General features: G+C 43.5%; 1 protein-coding gene and 1 non-coding gene across 2 annotated transcripts; both read right to left on the bottom strand.

Annotated features, from left to right (window-relative positions):
* Positions 1-4,729: 4,729 nt before the first annotated feature.
* On the bottom strand, positions 4,730-10,568 carry RPS10 (ribosomal protein S10). The gene is made up of 6 exons (XM_060021991.1): positions 10,440-10,568; positions 9,455-9,604; positions 9,052-9,223; positions 7,485-7,562; positions 5,447-5,502; positions 4,730-4,820 (listed from the first exon to the last, which is right to left on the bottom strand). Exons 2-6 carry the CDS (start codon positions 9,602-9,604, stop codon positions 4,779-4,781), a joined length of 498 nt encoding a protein of 165 aa, XP_059877974.1. The 5' UTR covers positions 10,440-10,568; the 3' UTR covers positions 4,730-4,778.
* Positions 10,569-20,506: 9,938 nt separating this feature from the next.
* TRNAG-GCC (transfer RNA glycine (anticodon GCC)) lies at positions 20,507-20,579 on the bottom strand. Its single transcript has one exon. It is a non-coding gene; the product is annotated as a tRNA-Gly (tRNA).
* Between the last annotated feature and the right edge of the window lie 316 nt (positions 20,580-20,895).

Below are 20,895 nucleotides of genomic sequence, written 5' to 3'. Positions count from 1 at the left end.
TTTTTAGACACAATGCTATTGCACACTTAATAGCATATCATAACTTTCATATACACTGCAAAACCAAAAAATTCGTGTGACTCATTTTATTGCAATATTTACTTTATTGCAGTGGTCTGGAACTGAATCTGCAATATCTCTGAAGTATGTCTGTATATGTATTTTATTACATGTCAATTATACCTCAACAGAGCTGAAAGAAAGTAAGTAAAAGAATAAAAATAATACAAACTCCTAGACTTGGGGAAGGGAGCCCCAGGTTGCTTCTCCAGTTACTCTGTGAGACATCACCTGGGCCTGCCTCATGCTACTTTAGTCCAAACTGTAAGATTCAGCTCAGAAGGTCATAGTGGCCACTATGGGAGGACTTCCTCCTGATAATGTTTGCTTCCCTCATCCCCAGAAGTCACCAGTTAAATTCCAACCATAGGCACTGGACCACTTACCACTTGGTGTATGTTTCTAGGTCTGTCTCCCCAACTCTGGCAGAACCTCCACGGTCAGGATGTGTCACAGTCAGTTTTGCATTCCCAATTCAGGCTCCTGCAGAGATTTTTGTTTTCCCCACCAATGTTCTTTCTACAGAAGGGGGAGGCTTCTCAGAGATAACTCCCTCCAGGACATCATTCATGCAGTGAACAATTACAAAGGAGCTACTGGATAACCAACAAGGACCTACTGTATAGCACAGGGAACTCTGCTCAATATTATGTAACAACCTAAATGGGAAATTGTATAACTGGATCACTTTGTTGTACACCTGAAACTGTCACAACATTGTTAATCGACTATACTCCAATATAAAATAATAAAAAGTTAAAAAAAAGAAGACTAGGGACTTCCCTGGTGGTCCAGTGGGTAAGACTCCACGCTCCCAATGCAGGGGGCCTGGGTTCAATCCCTGGTCAGGGAAATAGATCCCACATGCATGGTGCAACTAAGAGTTCGCATGCCGCAACTAAAGATCCCCTGTGCCGCAACTAAGACCTGTACAGCCAAAATAAATAAATAAATAAATATTAAAAAAAAAAAAAGGAGCTACTACCTATGAGACTCTGAGCTAGGCCACTGGAGCGAGGCTCAGTGTTAGAGAGAAAATGGACCAGTGTCCAAACAGTTCCCACCCAGCCTGCGAGAGCTGAGACGCCACGGGCACGCACGGGAGGAACCCCTAGCCAGGCTTTGCAGTCAGGTGGGTTCCGTCAGGAAAGGCTTCTCAGAGGAGATATTTAATCTGAAGAATGAACAAGAGCCCCGAGTCGGTGGGGGTGGGAGAGTTTCCCCACATGTGTAACACCACATGCAAAAAAACCTGAAGTTGAGAAAGGGCGTCAGTGTAGCTGGATTCTGGAACTTGGAGCCTTATTTTGGTAGGCAGATGAAACTGTTAGGCCATGCATGGAGCCTGGCATTTGTCTAGATTCTAGAAGACTCTAGAAGGCAACATGGAACTTTGGAAGGATTTTAAGATGAGGAGTAGCTTGTTCACATCTGTTTCTGAAAAATAACTGTGGCTGAGGTGGGGACAGTAGTTGAAATCAAGGCAAAGCTAGAGGCAGGGGACCTCTTAGGAGGGCACTGGACTGGCTATGGGGAAGTTCATGGTGGCACGAGGCAAGGTGGAGGACAGAGGACCAGGTCAGGAGGATGTCTTACACTCCTGCCCCGACACCCAGCCTAGTCACCTACCTGCCAGCAGACCCCCGCTTCCCTCCATAACATGCTGAGACTTTGTCCTGAAAGCCCAACCTTTCAAAAGGCCATCTCTCACCTCAGTCACTGATCCATCCTCTGAGAGCCAAGAGTGCTTTACATTCATTGAAAACTTGGGCAAACCTGGTCCCAGGACAGGTTAAACCAGGTCTGCTTCATCTGTGGGCTTTGAAACAATTGCCCTAGTTAGCGCTATCAGCAAGATTCCTTTCTCCCATCTCATTTCTCCCAGGTCTAAGAACTGATAAATCCATTTTGAGGCTCAGCATCAAAGCAGATGTGGTGGGAGCCCATGACCCTGCATTGCTGTGCGGCTACTACAGGCTGCATTCCCAAAGCTTGGAGAACAGTCTGGGCACAGGCATGCCTCTTGTCTTTTAGTTCTCACTGAACAGGCCTGGCTTCTGGAGACAAGGGTAGGGATGGGGAATTCCCAGGACCCACACTGCGCTGCTGGAGGCCTGGTCAGGCCCTCGTGGAGGGAGGGTCCAAGTGGGCCCTCACGTCTTCAGGGCTAGAGGATGTATCCTTCTCAAAAACATCTTTGTCTCCCAGCACCTAACGTAGGCATATGGTAGCTGCTTCTCAAAGGTCTATTAAATTAACCAAACCAAAATCTGGACTTCTAAAGAACCAGGGCACTTGTGAAATGGCACTTGGCCCCACCAAGAGACTTAAAGCTGTTATTGGCACTCCCTGTAAGGGGACCGTATTTTTCAGGGAAAGGGGATTTGCGTCCATATAGGGAAGTTTGTATTAGTAAAATGTACCTTCAGCTGTCAGCTTCCAAAATCCCTTAAAAATCCTTTGGAGCCTGTTTTTTGGTGGTAGTGGTGGTGGGGATTAGCTGGTGAGCCATATATGGGGCTGGTGCGCAGATGCCAGGCTTTCATGGGCCTCGAAACCAACCCTGGAAAAGAGGCCGAAACTTCTCCAAAGCTTTCGCCCGGTGATGGATGTGCCCATGCAGGTGGTCAGGGGGACCTCTCTCTGCCCCTCGGACTCCACCCACCCCAAGTGACTTTCTTAGGCATTCATAATAGCAAACATTTGTTTTTCCCAAACTCATTAAAAAAAAAAAGCCTTAATTTTTGACATCTGCTTCATAACCTCACAGACACCACCTGACAGTTTTATTTTTCCAATCAAACCTCTTCAAGACACTGACTGGTCTCACCCCTCCCCTGCTCTACATCCCCACCTCTGGGTCACTTCAGCCTTCATTCACTGCCCCTGCCCTGCATTTCCTTTCACTCTAGACTAAGAATTTGCCAATTGTAGAGCTTTGGTTTTGCTTTCCTAACTGGACAGTTAGGTCCTTAAAGGCAAATTTCAAGCCTTCTGTTTCCCAGAGCATTTATCAGCATTGATCCCCAAGGAGCTAGTCAATGATTATTGATTGGCAGGGGCCATTCAATTTACCAAGGTAGGGCGAGGGAGGGGGGCTGACAGGCAGCAAGAACCACCTCCATCTGTGTATTTTTATCCGTAGGCTCTGACTCTACTTTGTAGATTCCTTGGGTTTTCCCAGAGTCCATGGTCAATCTTGGAGAACACATTCTGCAACTAATTTAAATCACGAGGGAAAAGTCTGGCAAAGAGCCGTAGCTGAAAAAGTGACATTTTAGGGCTAGAAAATCACCAAGGCTATAGAGGAAACCCATCTGCTCACTTGCTGGCCTCGGTGGGAAACAGTAAAGCTGAGAGCTAACATTTCACAGTAGAATCCAGGTTAAACAATCACAAGGCATGTGAACACAGGCAAACCACTTGACATCACTTGAGCCAGCAGAAAAATTGGATATAAAGCAATCTTTGGCAAGGCAGCCAAGGCTGCTCTGAAACAGCTTCCCCCAACACCACCTCCTTCTGCCAAAGCAAGCTTCTACTCATTGGCAGTTCAGAATACAAAGCTCACCTCCCAGGACTAAGTGTAAGTGCACAGTTAGGGCTGCTGTCCGCTGCCACCTTGTGGTCTAAATTACAACTGCCGGTCAGGACTGAAATAGGTGGTTACCAGTGCAAAACCACCTGTGCAGTTTAGGATTTTTATCAGTTATCAGTTTCACCTGGTTAATTATCTGCCTTCTCCATACAATGCTTGGCCCATAGTACCCCACAAATTATTCCCAAGTCCCCATACCCCTTAAGAAGAGCCACTTCTATTAGTTATCCATCTTGCTGGCTTTCCTTACCTTGGTGGGCCTGCTGGTTGACCCAGAGTTGCTGCCTCAAAAGCTTTGACCTCTGAGCAGGAAGTGCAGATTTACTGCAACCATCAGCAGCCCAGGTTTGACCTGCAAGTCAAAGTTGGTATCTCAGCCAGCAAACTTGCCTGCAGGCTTGTGCCCCTGGACTCTTACTGGGCTGCACCTTCAAGGCTCACTTACTGGCACTGCACCAGGCAGGTGGTGTTTCCAGTGCAGGCCCACAGAAATGGTCCCATCAAACCCCTCTGGATACTTACATGACACTTGGCCCCACCAAGAGAAAAACTAACACACTGTTCTTGCTCATGTACTCATGTCGTATGCCAGCTCATCACTGACAAACCCCAGGAAAATGGGACAGTGGATTTCCTATTTTCAAGGAGCCCTGGTATAGCAAGACCTCCAGTTGTCTAGTATTCCTGGCGGGAGGCTGGGCAGTCCCTTTAGGGTGTTTTTGTGCAATGTTTTCTCCCTGATTCTTGAAAACCCTGAGCTTTGAAGATTAATAATTCCAGGTCCAGAATAGCAACTGAGCCAGCATGGCTGGTGTGGTAAAGACGCCCAGCTTTCCAACCACCTCCCAGAACGGTTAACCACACTGGACAGGACCCCACAGGGAGGCTTATGCTGGAGCAAAGAGGGCCCAGGTCAAAGCCAAGTACTGCAGCTCTAACAGCAACAAGTGATGTCACCCTGGATAAGGACAACACCCAAAACCAATCCGCTCTTACCCCACTTAACACTCTGATCCTTAAACCAGTCCTGTTCAGGCTACATAACGCACAAAACAGGGCACACAAGATTAATTTTTTCTGGCTACACGTTTATTCAACACAAAACAATCTCTTCCAAACTTTACTGAGGTGGCTGACCACGTCCACGACCAAATCCGCCTCTCTGCAAGAGAAAGCACATGACATCAGCATAAGTGGTATGCCGGGCAGCAGGCCTCATCATCACTGGAGAGGTCCCCATATGTAAGGGCTCAGAGAACCCAGCCCTGCCTCTTACAGGCTCTGGGGCCACGTTCACCTCCTAGGCCCATTTCCTGCTGCCCAGGACAGCTGCTGTCCCAACAGTGATACACCATCCCCGGGGTTAATCCTTTACTTGGATTAACTAGTCTCACAACTACCTTGAGACAGCTACTACTTTATAGATGAGGTAACAGGCACAGAGGGGCACCTGCCGAAGATCACACCATCTGGAGTCTAGAGCCTGCTCAATCCCCAGTGTTCAGGTTTCAACCCTGTTTTGGTTCATGAAACTAATCCAGGGAGCCTATGATGGCCATTAATGAACTAGAAAATACCACTATGCCTCATGTAGTATTGATCTGTGAGACGTGTTTCAGTAATTTATATATTCACAGATGTTTGCATACTGTGCCTTAATATAAAAACCTATCTGGAAGGGAAGAGGGGTGGGACCCACCACACTATACTGCATCTCTGAATATGCAGATCCAAAGGGCTGAGACCAGAATAGTGACTGCTCATGAAGAGCAAAAAGGGGATACTTACAAACTGGAATTCGGTTGCTGACCCAGCCCCGGCCTCGGCTTTCTTGTCGGCACCAGCTGGAATGAGAAACACCGATTTAGATTCATCATATGATCTGATCCACTACAGAACAAGGACAAGTCACCCAGCCCAATCTTGCAAGAAAAGCCATGTCAGCAAAGGTACCATGAAGTACAAGTAAATTACAACCTGCAGTGGGGAGACATCTTCTGAGCCACCTCTGCCCCATCCCTCTCCTGGGGCAGCCTTCCTTAAGTCACCTTACAAAACTCACAGCCCAAACTATTGCATCCTCCAGGGAGGCTGCCTTGACCATGAAGTCTGGATTATGTGCACTTCCTATACAGCACTTCCCATCACTGAGTTACTTCCATGCTTCAGACCAGCACCTAGCTCAGAGGGAGCTCAATGAAGGGGGAACTAAGAGGTGAAGGGCCCACAGAAGCAAAAAGCAACTTTATTATGACTAAGGGAAAGTGGCAAACAAGATGAAAGATCTAGTGCTGCTCCGTCCTATTATGTCACCCACTAGCCCAAATTGAGATGTGTGCAAACTACCCATCAGATTTCAAGACTTAAGAGAATGCAAAATATCTCATTAATGTTTATACAGGTTACATATTAAAATAACATTTCAAAATACCTGGGATTAAAAAAATTAATATACACATAAACCATTTCTATTTGCTTTAAATGTGACCACTAGGAAATTTTACAATTCACATTTGAGGGGCAGGGCTAATAGTCAGTGCGGTTTCAGTAAATCTTATTCAAATCGGAGCCCACCTTTGGCCCATTTCTGACCACACCCACCACAGGCTCCTGTCTGCTCACCTCCTGGCCCTTTGACCAGAGCCACAGTATCCTCCCCAACTCTGTACCTTTGTCCATGCCGATCTCTCCCTGAAATGCTCACTCCCCCACCCTCAACTTGGGGACCAACTGTCACATCCTCTGGCTGACTCCTTGTGTGGTTTGACTTCTAATAAAAGCGATGACGAACTTTCTCTGAACTGAGAGCCTGTTTGCTGGAGGAAATCTTTCTTACTACTATCCTATAAGCTATTTAGGTTAATCGCTCACTTCTCACACCTGAAGAATCAGGCACCACAAGTAGGAGGCAAGAGCAGTAGAAGTTAGTAAAAATTCCCTTTACACCTTTCTTTTATATCACAATTAACTGCTTCTGCAGCAAGGACAGAGTCTCTTTAAAACAAATTGAATGGCTCCCCACCTTATTCCGGAGTAAAATCCCAAGTCATACCATGGCCCACAGAACTATGAGACCTACATCCTTATCTGACTCTCCCACTATCTTCTGCTGACAAGTCAGGTGCCTTCCCCATAGGACCTTTGCCTGTAATGCTCTTCCCCCAGGTAGCCTCACCTCCTGCAAATGTTTGCTTCAATCTCACTTCGACAGAACTTTCCCTAAAAATCCAATTGGAAGCTGCACACCCCCCGCCCCCATTGCACCCACGATGGACATGATATATACTTATTTTTGTTTATCCACCCCCTACTACTAAAATGCAAGTTCAACAAGAGAAGGGCCTTTTGTCTCTCATGTACACTACTAGCCCCCCAGTTCCTAGAATCGTGTCTGGCATACCACAGGCACTCAGTATATATCTGTTGAATGAACAGACGTCTGTTGTTCCCATCAGGGCAAACATGTGCTATTTAAAAATAAGATTTTGTACTATTTTTGCAATAAAAAAGCAACAAAGGTGATGTGAGTGGGCCCTGCCCTCAAGCACAACTACAAAACAAAGAAAGCATGTTGCTTTCCTAAAAGTCTTCAGTTTTGCTCTAAAGGTCTTCAACTAAAGTCTTCGGTGTCCCCAGCTCAAAGGGCTTTCCTTCTAATCCCCATCCCTGCATAAGACAAGAAGTACAAAGGACTCCAGCTGGAGATGATCTGAGATGAAACGGAGGATCTTTACTGGTTACCTTGGCATCTACAAGGGCCGAGCCCCAGCCAGAGTAGAATCCCAAGATTCTACCTCAATACCCAGATACAGATGATGCTACTCACAGGGCACAGCGCTTCGTCTGTAGGTGTCTCTGTCGGCTTCCCCTCTTGTGAGTCTTGCAGGTCGCTCTCCTTCCAGACCTACACAAATTAAACCACAGTATGAACACAGGGCAACGTGGGAACTCTGTTCCCTTCAGGCCAAAAGAACGAACTGCTCTCCATTCTCACTGGGCAACACTTAGTTATGATGGGTTAATGGGGACAGGAACTCCTACACCCACAACAGTCAGGTAGAAACCTGCCATCGCTGACGTTTTGGCTCCTCTAAGACCTAGGAAAACGCACATCTTAATTAAAATGTCGTACACCTGCAAAAAGTTTGCTTTCTTCTGTATTTCTCAGCATAAACACACATTTTCCAATTCCTTGGCAAATTAAGAAATCCACCCATTTCTACAAACATTTGAATAGCCAAAATTTTGAACCTGACCCATCTCTGAAATGGAAAACTTCCTGTGCAAACAGGAAAGGAGACACCATAAGCTGCAAGCCCCACCTCCAATATAAGTATATAAATATAGAAGCCACTGAGAATCCTCTAGCTCCTCCTCGCGTCTCACTAGGCTGTGGGATAACATTCTCATGAACACTGAAAGGTTAATTTAGTATTCTCTCTACCTTGTTATGCTGGAAAATTACCTATAGAGTTCATGATTTGAAAATGGACTTTTTTAGATTGAATCTGTAGTAAGTGGTCAAAGTAAATAAACGCCAGGCCCCACCTATGGCAAACTGGAATCTGTGTGGGAACAAACAATGGCATTGGCAACACTCCCATGCCCCCAAAGATTCCAAGATGCAGTGAAGAACCTTTGCTCTAAAGATATGTAATCCTGCCTAACCACCTAGGGAGCTTTCATAAAAAATGCAGATTCCTGAGCTCCACGAAGTGCTATTCCAGGGAACCTGACAGTCTGATTATCATCTGTTTTTAGAAATCTCTGCATCTTACCTCATCAAACTCACAAACTGCTCTTTCTACAAAGTTCCAGTGACAAATTTTTTCAAAACCTAAGGAAAAGGAACCATAGCCCTGAAAAATGCCAACTGTAAGCCAACAATGACCTCGAGTCAGAAGGTAATTCCCCACACACAGACCCCTTGCACACTGCTAATATACACACACGCACTCTCTACATCCATTCTCCCCTATCTGTCGTGATTATTTCTGCTCCCACTGCCAAGAAACTCTAGACAACTCTTCATTTATTTCACATGGTAAACAGCTTTGCTTTGGACTTCTTGGGGGGGATAAGCACCTCGCTCTACTGGAAAAATTTCAGGAGAAAATTTCAGTAATACTCTATCACATTTATCTTGCCACAGACTAATATCCTGTGTTTAATGCCATTTCTAGGGATTGCCTAAAGACCTGAGTCCAGTTCCATTAAAGGTTCTAGGACTTGACCTAGGTCGTGCGTGTCAGAGTCCCTCAAGAGCTGATTCCAATGTTATATTACTAAGACCACCTCCATGCCCCACACACAAAAAAACCACTGTTTCACCTCTCTCCCCAGAAAGAGCAACTTCAGAGAATGCCTTCAGAGGCATTATGTGGGCACTATACCTTTGGGCCGCGGCCTGCCAGTCTCAGGACGACTGCGGCGCAGGGTGGCAGGCACGATTTCAGGGGGCAGGTGAAGGTAATCCCGGAGATACTGGATACCCTCGTTGGTTAGGTACCAGTAGAAATGTCTCCAGGCAAACTGTTCCTTCACGTAGCCTCGTGATTTGAGAGACTGTAAGACAGAAAACCACGGTTAAGACATAACTAGAGGCTAGAAAAGCAGTGCAAATGGGAAGCTCAACTTCACAGTAGACAAATTTTCACGGTGTATCTACCTCACAGCCCTTCAAGGCAGCAAGCAGCTCTGGCTGTCCTGACTTCTCCTTGGAATTTGCCTTGAACACCAGCGGAAAATCCCTCCATCTGCACCCCACTCCAGCAGCCACCCCCCCACCCCCGCTACCTGCATGGCCTTCATGACATGAAGATTGGGCACATTCTTGTCTGCCAGCTCGGGGTGCTTAGGCATGTGGACGTCCTTCTTGGCCACCATCACTCCCTCCTTAAAAAGGAGTTCATAAATGGCAATCCGGTTCTTCTTAGGCATCAACATCTGCAAGAAGGAAGCGATTATCAAGAGCATTTTTGAGCAGTGTGGCCACGGGCCAGTAACCCAGTTCATCACCCCCAAAGACCACACACACACACACAAATCGCTGTCCAATGGACTGAAATCTCAAACACACCATGAAAAACAAGAATTCAAACTCCGCTAACTTAAATCCAACAGTGACTAGTTCCCTCCCCCACCCTCGAAAACACGATTCAGGTGAGAAATTGCCAGGACGTTAAAATAAAACGATGGAGGTACATACTCGCTGCAAGACTTTCACACTCACAACAAAGGTATAAAACAGGAAGCAGACCCTGTACGCTCGGACTATTTGGGGACCATCAGCAACAGTACCTAATGCGGAATGGGCGCGGCGGTACCTTCAGGTGCGCGGGAATGACCCAGAGGAAAGCCCTCGATTCATGACAGGCCGCTGACCCCAAACCAAAGGGCTGAAACCTCCACAGCCTACCACTCTTCTCCCAAACTAAACTTCCATGACCAGGCAAAGAGGCAACTCAGGGTGCGGGGTTCTGCCCCGAAAAACAGCGTGCAAGAGGAGCACAGTCTCCCTAGCCTCGCCCGGATCTTCCCCGCCACGCAAAAGCTTCATCTTCCTCTCCCCTCCGCCTTCCACTATCGGGACGCCAATCTTCGCCTGCCAGGGCCCCACTACCCAGCGAAGTGCGCCCCTGGCTCCTCTCATTGCTCAAAAATGGACGGGAGGGGAGCGGGAGCGAGCAGCCTCCGCCACAACCCCGGGGAAGAGCAACGACTACGGCGGCGAGAAGGCCAGGATGGAGACCGATGGAACCCGAACTCCCGAGGAACTAACCGCGACGGCTGCTGGGTCCGGGGCCGGAGCTGGAAAGGAAGGAGTATGTGCGGCGCGGCGTCTCTTCCGGGCTGCCGTGCCCCGCCCCCTGTCAGGACCCGCGCGCTGCCTGAGGTGGCCTCGGCGGTGCCTGAGGGACTGGCGTCTCCGGGCGACCGCGAACCCTGGCTTCCTTGAGGACGAACGCACGTGGAAACCGCCGCTGGGGGCTTCTGACACTGCGTGCTTTATCAATAAATGGTCACTTTTATTGCGTGGGCAGGCCGTTTAGAAAGTCGCTACGTGTTTCTTTTGTTTCCCGTCGGTAACTTATTATTATGTAAATAATATATGCTCTTTGAGGGGGGGAAAGAGAAACCAGACGAAATAATAATAACTGCAATAACAATAATAATAAAAGAATAAAAATAGAATCCCATCAACCGAAGGATCGCTATTAACATTTTGGTATATATTCTTACAAACTCAAAGGAAGTGTATTTTTTAACAAAAATGGGATGTTTTGTATGTACGTTATGGTATGATGTTTGGAAACCTGTTTTTTTCATTTACTAATACATCATGAATCTCTTCTTGTTAATTAATACCTTCAATTGTAATGACTACGTAGTAGTCCGCTGATGGTTTAATCAACACTCTATGACTGGATATATATTTTAGAATTTTTTCACTATTATAACTAACGATGCCACACACCTGCACACTTCTCAAATATTTTCCTTAGGACGAAGTCCTGTCAGTGTAATTGTTGAGTAACAAAGTACACATTTTTAGGTTTTTGACACATGCCACATTGACTTCTGGAAGGCGTTATCAATTACATTCTGGTCAGCTGTTATCAACAAGGCTCGCTTCCTCATTATTAACCCTGCCGACATTGGATATTCATTTTTCTCAGTCTGATAGATAAGAAATATTAATCTCATTGCTCTTTTGATTTGCTTTTCTTGATTACTTCTGTGGTTAAATAGTTTTTCTTTTTAGGCGTTTGTGTTCCTTCTTTTATAAATTCACTTCCATTACCTGTTGTCCTATTAAGTTTTTTCTTATTGATTTGAAATTACTCTATGTATTAAAGCTATTAACCCTTTGTCACATATTTTTCAAGAATTTCTCCCAGTTTTTTTTTCATTTGTTCAATTTAAATAGTATTTCGAAGAAGTTTCACTTTTTTTCCACATTTCTTTGTAGTCAAATCTTTATGGTTTCAGACTTTGGTACAATGCTTAAAAAGTCACTCCACATCTGAATATCATATAAATATTCACCTAGGGACTTCCCAGGTGGTGCAGCGGTTAACAATCGATGCCTGCCAATGCAGGGGACACGGGGTTGAGCCCTGGTGGGGTTGAGCCCTGGTCCGGGAAGATTCCACATGCCGCGGGGCAACTAAGCCCATGCGCCACAACTACTGAGCCTGCGCTCTAGAGCCTGTGCTCTGCAACAAGAGAAGCCACCGCAATGAAAAGCCCGTGCACCGCAACAAAGAATAGCCCCAGCTTGTCCCAACTAGAGAAAGCCCGCGCGCAGCAACGGGGGCCAATGAAGACCCAATGCAACCAAAAATAAATAAATTAATTAATTTTAAAAATATTCACCTATAGTTTCTTCAAGTATTTTTGTGGTTTCACTGTTTAAAAATAAGTATTTGGCAGTTTTGCAGGATGGAAAGAATTCTGGAGATTGGGTGCACAACAATGTGAATTACTTAACGCTACGGAAATGTACACTTAAAATGGTTAAGATGGTAAATTTTATGTGTATTTTGTCACAAGTTAAAAAATAAGTATTCATAACATGTTTACAGAAAATTTTTTTAAAAATCTTGGACAACAAGAAACAAGGAAGAAGGAAAAACATAATCTAAGGACTGGTAAAGCAGATTTGGAAAAGAATACAATAAAATTCCTAGTAATGAAAACTAAAATGATTGAAATTTAAAACAATTTAAAAAAAGAATAAACAATAGATCTGACACACTTGAAGAGAAAAATCATGAAAGGGAAGATAGATGTGAAAAAACAGAACATTCACAATGTAGTCCAGAGATTAAAAGAGATGGAATAAGTGGGTGTGGGCAGGAATAAATTAGGAGGCTGGAATTAACAAATACACACTACTATGTATAAAATAGATAGCCAACAAGGGCCTACTGTATAGCACAGGGAACTCTACTCAATATTACATAATAACCTATAAGGGAAAAGAATCTGAAAAAGAATATATGTATATATGTATAACTGAATCACTGTGCTGTACATCTGAAACTTACACAATATTGTAAATCAACTATATTTCAGTAAAAAAAATTTTTAATAAAAATATATATAACTGGAAAAAAAAGAGATGGGATAGTTGAAAGAAAGGATTTGAGGTGTGAAGGATAGAGAGAGAAAGTCTAATACATGTCTATGTGAAGTCACATAAGAAAATGATAGAGAATATGGGAAAGAGACACTGTCAGTATCCTCAAGAATTCTTGGAAGACAACACACTTCAGAGTCACTGAGATCATCAAATCTCAAGTTGGATAAATAAAAACAGATCCATGCCTAAACATATCATAATGAATTTGCAGGGCATCAGAGACAAAGAGAAGACCTTGAAAGCAGCCAGCAGGAAGACACAGGGGTGATGGCTCACTTCCCAGCAGCAGCTCTGGGATGCAGTTTACTGAAATACAGTCTCGCAGGTCTCTTCCCTTACTGTGGCTAGAGTGATCCTGCTACAACATCAGACCATGTCACTCCTCTGTTTAAAATCCTCCAAGGACTCCCCAGTTCACTTACAAAAATATTCAAAGTCTTTACATGACTAAATTGTTTATGCTTAAATCTTTTAGGGACTTCCCTGGTGGTGCAGTGGTTAAGAATCTGCCTGCAAATGCAGGGGACACGGGTTCAAGCCCTGGCCTGGGAAGATCCCACCTGCGGAGGGGCAGCTAAGCCCATGTGCCACAACTACTGAGCCTGTGCTCTAGAGCCCAAGAGCCACAACTACTGAGCCCATGCACCTAGAGCCCGGGCTCCGCAGCAAGAGAAGCCACTGCAATGAGAAGCCCGCGCACTGCAACGAAGAGTAGCCCCTGCTCGCCGCAACTAGAGAACAGCCTGTGAACAGCAACGAAGACCCAATGCAGCCAAAAATAAGATTGATTAATTAATTAATTAAAAAATAAATCTTTTATCCTCCTGGAATGTCTTCTGGTGTAAAAATTTTCCCTCCAAACGGTAAGATGGTTTCTCAGCAACATTACCTCAATAAGCTATGCTTTTATCTGAAATATCACTGAATTGTTTAGGAGAGATGGATTCAGTTTTAGATTTTGTTGCATTTGTGCCTGTGAGACACACTGGTGAAAAAACCCAGGATGATTTTTTTTTTCTTTTTATATCTCCCTGTACTATGCAGCTGCTTCCTACTAGCTATCTATTTTACATTTGGTAGTGTATATATGTCAATGCTACTCTCACTTCATCTCAGCTTACCCTTCCCCCTCCCCATGTCCTCAAGTCCGTTCTCTACTTCTGCATCTTTATTCCTGTCCTGCCCCTAGGTTCATCAGAACCTTTTTATTTATTTTTTTAGATTCCATATATATGTGTTAGCACATGGTATTTGTTTTCCTCTTTCTGACTTACTTCACTCTGTATGACAAACTCTAGGTCCACCCACCTCACTACAAATAACTCAATTTTGTTTCTTTTTATGGCTGACTAATATTCCATTGTATATATATGCCACATCTTCTTTATCCATTCACCTATGGATGGACACTTAGATTGCTTCCATGTCCTGGATATTGTAAATAGTGTTGCAATGAACATTGGGGTACATGTCTCTTTCTGAATTATGGTTTTCTCAGGGTATATGTCCAGTAGTGGGATTGCTGGGTCATATGGTAGTTCTGTTTTTAGTTTTTTAAGAAACCTCCATACTGTTCTCCATAGTGGCTGTATCAATTTACATTCCCACCAACAGTGCAAGAGGGTTCCCGTATCTCCACACCCTCTCCAGCATTTATTCCTTGTAGACTTTTTGGTGATGGCCATTCTGACCACTGTGAAGTGATACCTCATTGTAGTTTTGATTTGCATTTCTCTAATTAGTGATGTTGAGCATCCTTTCATGTGTTTGTTGGCAATCTGTATATATTCTCTGGAGAAATGTCTATTCAGTTCTTCTGCCCATTTTTGGATTGGGTTGTTTGTTGTTTCTGATATTGAGCTGCATGAGCTGCTTGTATATTTTGAAGATTAACCCTTTGTCAGTTGTTTCGTTTACAAATATTTTCTCCCATTCAGAGGGTTGTCTTTTCGCCTTGCTTATGGTTTCCTTTGCTGTGCAAAAGCTTTTAAGTTTCATTAGGTCCCATTTGTTTATTTTTGTTTTATTTCCATTTCTCTAGGAGGTGGATCAAAAAAGATCTTGCTGTGATTTATGTCAAAGAGTGTTCTTCCTATGTTTTCCTCTAAGAGTTTTATAGTGTCCAGTCTTACATTTAGGTCTCTAATCCATTTTGAGTTTATTTTTGTGTATGGTGTTAGGGAGTGTTCTAATTTCATTCTTTTACATGTAGCTGTCCAGTTTTCCCAGCACCACTTATTGAAGAGATTGCCTTTTCTCCATTGTATATCCTTGCCTCCTTTGTCATAGATTAGTTGACCATAGATGCGTGGGTTTATCTCTGGGCTTTCTCTCCTGTTCCATTGATCTATATTTCTGTTTTTGTGCTGGTACCATATTGTCCTGATTACTGTAGCTTTGTAGTATAGTCTGAAGTCAGGGAGTCTGATTTCTCCAGCTCCATTTTTTTCCCTCAAGACTGCTTTGGCTATTCGGGGTCTTTTGTGTCTCTATACAAAATTTTAAGATTTTTTGTTCTAGTTCTGTAAAAAATGCCACTGGTAATTTGATAAGGATTGCATTGAATCTGTAGATTGCTTTGGGTAGTGTAGTCATTTTCATAGTGTTGATTCTTCCAATCCAAGAACATGGTATATCTCTCCATCTGTTTGTGTCGTCTTTGATTTCTTTCATCAGTGTCTTATAGTTTTCTGAGTACAGGTTTTTTGTCTCCCTAGGTAGGTTTATTCCTAGGTATTTTATTCTTTTTGTTGCGGTGGTGAATGGGATTGTTTCCTTAATTTCTCATTCTGATCTTTCATTGTTAGTGTATAGGAATGCAAGATATTTCTGTGCATTAATTTTGTATCCTGCAACCTTACCAAATTCATTGATTAGCTCTAGTAGTTTTCTAGTGGCATCTTTAGGATTCTTTATGTATGGTACTATGTCATCTGCAAATAGTGACAGTTTTACTTCCTCTTTCCAATTTATATTCCTTTTATTTCTTTTTCTTCTCTGATTTCTGTGGCTAGGACTTCCAAAACTATGTTGAATAATAGTGGCAAGAGTGGACATCCTGATTTTAGAGAAAATGGTTTCAGTTTTTCACCATTGAGAATGATGTTTTCTGTGGGTTTGTCGTATATGGCCTTTATTATGTTGAGGTAGGTTCCCTCTATGCCCACTTTCTGGAGAGTTTTTATCATGAATGTGTGTTGAATTTTTTCAAGAGCTTTTTCTGCATCTATTGAGATGATCATATGGTTTTTCTTCTTCAATTTGTTAATATGGTGTATCGCATTGATTGATTTGCATATACTGAAGGAACCTTGCATCCCTTGGATAAACCCCACTTGATTATGGTGTATGATCCTTTAATTTTTTTTTTTTTTTTTTTTTTTTTGCGGTACGCGGGCCTCTCACCGCTGCAGCCTCTCCCGTTGAGGAGCACAGGCTCCGGACACGCAGGCTCAGCGGCCATGGCTCACGGGCCCAGCCGCTCCGCGGCACGTGCGATCTTCCCGGTCCGGGGCACGAACCTGTGTCCCCTGCATCGGCAGGCAGACTCTCAATCACTGCGCCACCAGGGAAGCCCATGATCCTTTAATGTTTTGTTGGATTCTGTTTGCTTGTATTTTATTTGAGGATTTTTGCATCTATATTCATCAGTGATATTGGTCTGTAATTTTCTTTTTTTGTAGTATGTTTGTCTGCTTTGGTATCAGGGTGATGGTGGCCTCATAGAATGAGTTTGGGAGTTTTCCTTCCTCTGCAATTTTTGGAAGCATTTGGGAAGGATGGGTGTTAGCTCTTCTCTAAATGTTTGATAGAATTCACCTGTGAAGCCATCTGGTCCTGGACTTTTGTTTGTTGGAAGACTTTTAATCACAGTTTCAATTTCATTACTTGTAATTGGTCTGTTCATATTTTCTGTTTCTTCCTGGTTCAGTCTTGGAAGGTTATGCCTTTCTAAGAATTGTCCATTTCTTCCAGGTTGTCCGTTTTATTGGCATAGAGTTGCTTGTAGTAGTCTCCTAGGATACTTTGTATTTCTGCGGTGTCTGTTGTAACTTCTCCGTTTTCATTTCTAATTTTATTGATTTGAGTCCTCTCCCTCTTTTTCTTGGTGTGTCTGGCTAATGGTTTATCAATTTTGTTTATCTTCTCAAAGAACAAGCTTATAGTTTTATTGATCTTTGCTATTGTTTTCTTTGTTTTTATTTCACTTACTTCTGCTCTGATATTTATGATTTCTTTCCTTCTACTAACTTGGGGTTTTGTTTGTTCTTCTTTCTCTAGGTCCTTTAGGTGTAAGGTTAGATTGTTTACTTGAGATGTTTCTTGTTTCTTGAGGTAGGATTGTATTGCTATAAACTTCCCTGTTAAAACTGCTTTTGCTGTATCCCATAGGTTTTGGATCGTCGTGTTTTCACTGTAATTTGTCTCTAGGTATTTTTTGATTTCCTCTTTGATTTCTTCAGTGATCTCTTGGTTATTCAGTAATGTATTGTTTAGCCTCCATGTGTTTGTGTTTTTTTCATTTTTTTTCCCTGTAATTGATTTCTAATCTCATAGCATTGTGGTCAGAAAAGATGCTTGACATGATTTCAATTTTCTTAAATTTACCAAGGCTTGATTTGTGACCCAAGGTGTGATCTATCCTGGAGAATGTTCCATGTGCACTTGAGAAGAAAGTGTAATCTCCTGTTTTTGGATGGAATGTCCTGTAAATATCAATTAAATCTATCTGGTCTATTGTGTCATTTAAAGCTTGTGTTTCCTTATTAATTTTCATTTTGGATGATCTGTCCATTGGTGAAAGTGGGGTGTTAAACTCCCCTAGTATGATTGTGTTACTGTTGATTTCCTCTTTTATAGCTGTTAGCAGTTGCCTTATGTATTGAGGTGCTCCTATGTTGGGTGCATATATATTTATAATCATTATATCTTCTTGGATTGATCCCTTGATCATTATGTAGTGTCCTTCCTTGTCTCTTGTAACTTTCTTTATTTTAAAGTCTATTTTATTTGCTATGAGTATTGCTACTTCAGCTTTCTTTTGATTTCCATTTGCATGGAATATCTTTTTCCATCCCCTCACTTTCAGTCTGTATGTGTCCCTAGGTCTGAAGTGGGTCTCTTGTAGACAGCATATGTATGGGTCTTGCTTTTGAATCCATTCAGTGAGCCTGTGTCTTTTGGTTGGAGCATTTAATCCATTCATGTTTAAGGTAATTACTGATATGTATGTTCTTATTACCATTTTCTTAATTGTTGTGGGTTTGTTTTTGTAGGTCCTTTTCTTCTCTTGTGTTTCCCACTTAGAGAAGTTCCTTTAGCATTTGTTGTAGAGCGGGTTTGGTGGTGCTGAATTCTCTTAGCTTTTGCTTGCCTATTAAGCTTTTGATTTCTCCGTGGAATCTGAATGAGATCCTTGCCAGGTCGAGTAATCTTGGTTGTAGGTTCTTCCCTTTCATCACTTTAAATATGTCCTGCCACTCCCTTCTGGCTTGTAGATTTTCTGCTGAGAAATCAGCTGTTAACCTTATGGGAGTTCCCTTGTATGCTATTTGTCGTTTTTCCCTTGTTGCTTTCAATAATTTTTTCTTTGTCTTTAATTTTTGCCAATTTGATTACTATGTGCCTCAGCGTGTTTCTCCTTGGGTTTATCCTGCCTGGGACTCTCTGTGCTTCCTGGACTTGGGTGGCTATTTCCTTTCCCATGTTAGGGAAGTTTTTGACTATAATCTCTTCAAATATTTTCTCGGGTCCTTTCTCTCTCTCTTCTCCTTCTGGGACCCATATAATGTGAACGTTGTTGCATTTAATGTTGTCCCAGAGGTCTCTTAGGCTGTCTTAACCTCTTTTCATTCTTTTTTCTTTATTCTGTTCCGTGACAGTGAATTCCACCATTCTGTCTTCCAGGTCACTTATCCATTCTTCTGCCTCAGTTATTCTGCTATTGATTCCTTCTAGTGTATTTTTCATTTCAGTTATTATATTATTCATCTCTGTTTGTTTTTCCTTTAATTCTTCTAGGTCTTTGTTAAACATTTCTTGCATTCTCGATCTTTGCCTCCATTCTTTTTCCGAGGTCCTGGATCATCTTCACTATCGTTATTCTGAATTCTTTTTCTGGAAGGTTGCCTATCACCACTTCATTTAGTTGTTTTTCTGGGGTTTTATCTTGTTCTTTCATCTGGTCCAAAGTCCTCTGCCTTTTCATTTTGTCTATCTTTCTGTGAATGTAGTTTTCCTTCCACAGGCTGCAGAATTGTAGTTCTACTTGCTTCTGCTGTCTGTCCTCTGGTGGATGAGGCTATCTAAGAGGCTTGTGCAAACTTCCTGATGGGAGGAACTGGTGGTGGGTAGAGCTCCCCAGGCTGATTTTAGATAAAGAGCTCAGAATTTGTCCTGTGGGAGAGAGCTGCGTTACATTAGGTCAGGGAATCACCTAAGACCCTGTGAGGCTCTGAAATCACCTGGAGACGATGTGGAGTGAGAAGAGGATGTGGAGGGACACTGCAGCACTTCCCAGCTCATCCTCAGATGAGGTTCCTGTGGTGTCTCCAGCCCTGGATGGAGCCTTCTCGTGGGCAGGGGCCATGACTTGCTCCTCTCTTTGTCCTCTCCAGCAGTTAGCATGATGTCTCACACATGATTGGGATACTAAATGTTTCAGGAGTAAACAGCAAACTCATGGTGAGCAGAGGATATTAGAGGTTACTGAGTCAGGAAGGAGGACGAATAATAATACCCTCTGAAATTTAGAAAAGACTTCTCAAATGACAGCGCACCCTTGAGTTCACTGAATTCCATTCAGCAGTGAGGCACAAGGCACCTGGCCCTGGGCCAGGTGATGGGGTAAAAGTGGAGGCAAGAACACACTCGGATCCCACACCCGGCAACAAATACCTCTATTATGTACTGGGAGCTATGAAGAAAAGGATCAGGGCGTGGTGACCTAGAGCTTGGGTTGAGAAAAACCAGGAGGAACAATTCCAGTGCAAGGCCCTGCTGCAAAGAAGGGCTTGAACTGAGAGGCAAGCCAGCGGCCAGGACATGGTGAGCATGGAGAACCTGGACAGGCATGGTGGCCTCAGGAAGAGGTAGGATTTTATTCAAAGTGCAATGAAGAGCCACGGAAAGGTTTCAGGCAGTCGTGACAGGATCAGATGTATATTTTAAAGAGATTACCGTTATCAAGACCAACACCATTTTTACCACTCCTGCGCTGTATTGTGCGTGAGATATAGGTCTATCACCTGCCCCGTGTTAAAGACACACACACACACACAAACCCAAAAAACAAAAAACAAATGAACAAAAAACAGGCTTAGAGAAACAGATGCTTCTTGGTCAAGGTCGCAGAAGTAAGAATTGATGGAACTGGACTCTGTCTGCAGAGCCCGGAGCCTTTCCTGCTACCTCGGGCTGCCCCTCTGCAATGGGGTGTTCCTCCTGGGGCCAAGGTCAGGGGCAGGGAGCCAGAGCCCAGGGTTCAGAAAAGTGAGAGGAAGGGCTCTGGCTCTTGCAGGGTTTGGTCTCATGCCTGCTGCTCAGTAGAACCCTTTGGGAAGCTTTTAAAAATCCATTTACCCAGGCCACACCCCAGACTGAGTTAAGTCAGACACAGGGGGTGGGGCCAAGGCATCAGTATTTTGCCTTTTTTTTTTTTTTTTTTTTTTGGCTGCACCACGAGACTTGTGGGATCTTAGTTCCCTGACCAGGGATGGAACCTGGGTCCCCTTCAGTGGCAGCGCAGAGTCCTAACCACTGGACCACCAGGGAATTCCCCCAGTATTTTGCTTTTTAATTTTGCTTGATATGTAGTATACTTACAGTACAGTGCACAAATGTTAAGGTTACAACTCAATGTATTTTTATGTGTGTGTGTGTGTGTGTAAATCCATGTTAACTACCATTCAGATCAAGAGAGAGGATATGACCAGTACTCCAGAAGTCTCCCTTTCTGGTCAGTGCCCCACCCTCATTCCCAGATACACACTATTCTGATGTCACCACAGTACGTACTGGTTTGTGTCTGGCTACCCGCCCCTCTTCATCATCAGGTCTGTGAGAATCCCCGTCACAGGCATCAGTATTT

The sequence above is a fragment of the Delphinus delphis genome, chromosome 10 (genome assembly GCF_949987515.2).
Source record: "Delphinus delphis chromosome 10, mDelDel1.2, whole genome shotgun sequence".
NCBI classification, from domain to species: Eukaryota; Metazoa; Chordata; class Mammalia; order Artiodactyla; family Delphinidae; genus Delphinus; species Delphinus delphis.
This window is presented reverse-complemented; position numbering and strand designations above follow the sequence as displayed.

What these genes read in the sequence shown, in the direction of transcription:
- RPS10 (XM_060021991.1), bottom strand. Translation starts at nt 9,604, where the DNA reads ATGTTGATGCCTAAGAAGAACCGGATTGCCATTTATGAACTCCTTTTT. An exon ending in TGGCAGGCCGCGGCCCAAAG is followed by an intron (nt 7,563 to 9,051) that starts GTATAGTGCCCA and finishes TAATTTGTGTAG; the next exon opens with GTCTGGAAGGAGAGCGACCT. An exon ending in CAGACGAAGCGCTGTGCCCT is followed by an intron (nt 5,503 to 7,484) that starts GTGAGTAGCATC and finishes TTCTCATTCCAG; the next exon opens with CTGGTGCCGACAAGAAAGCC.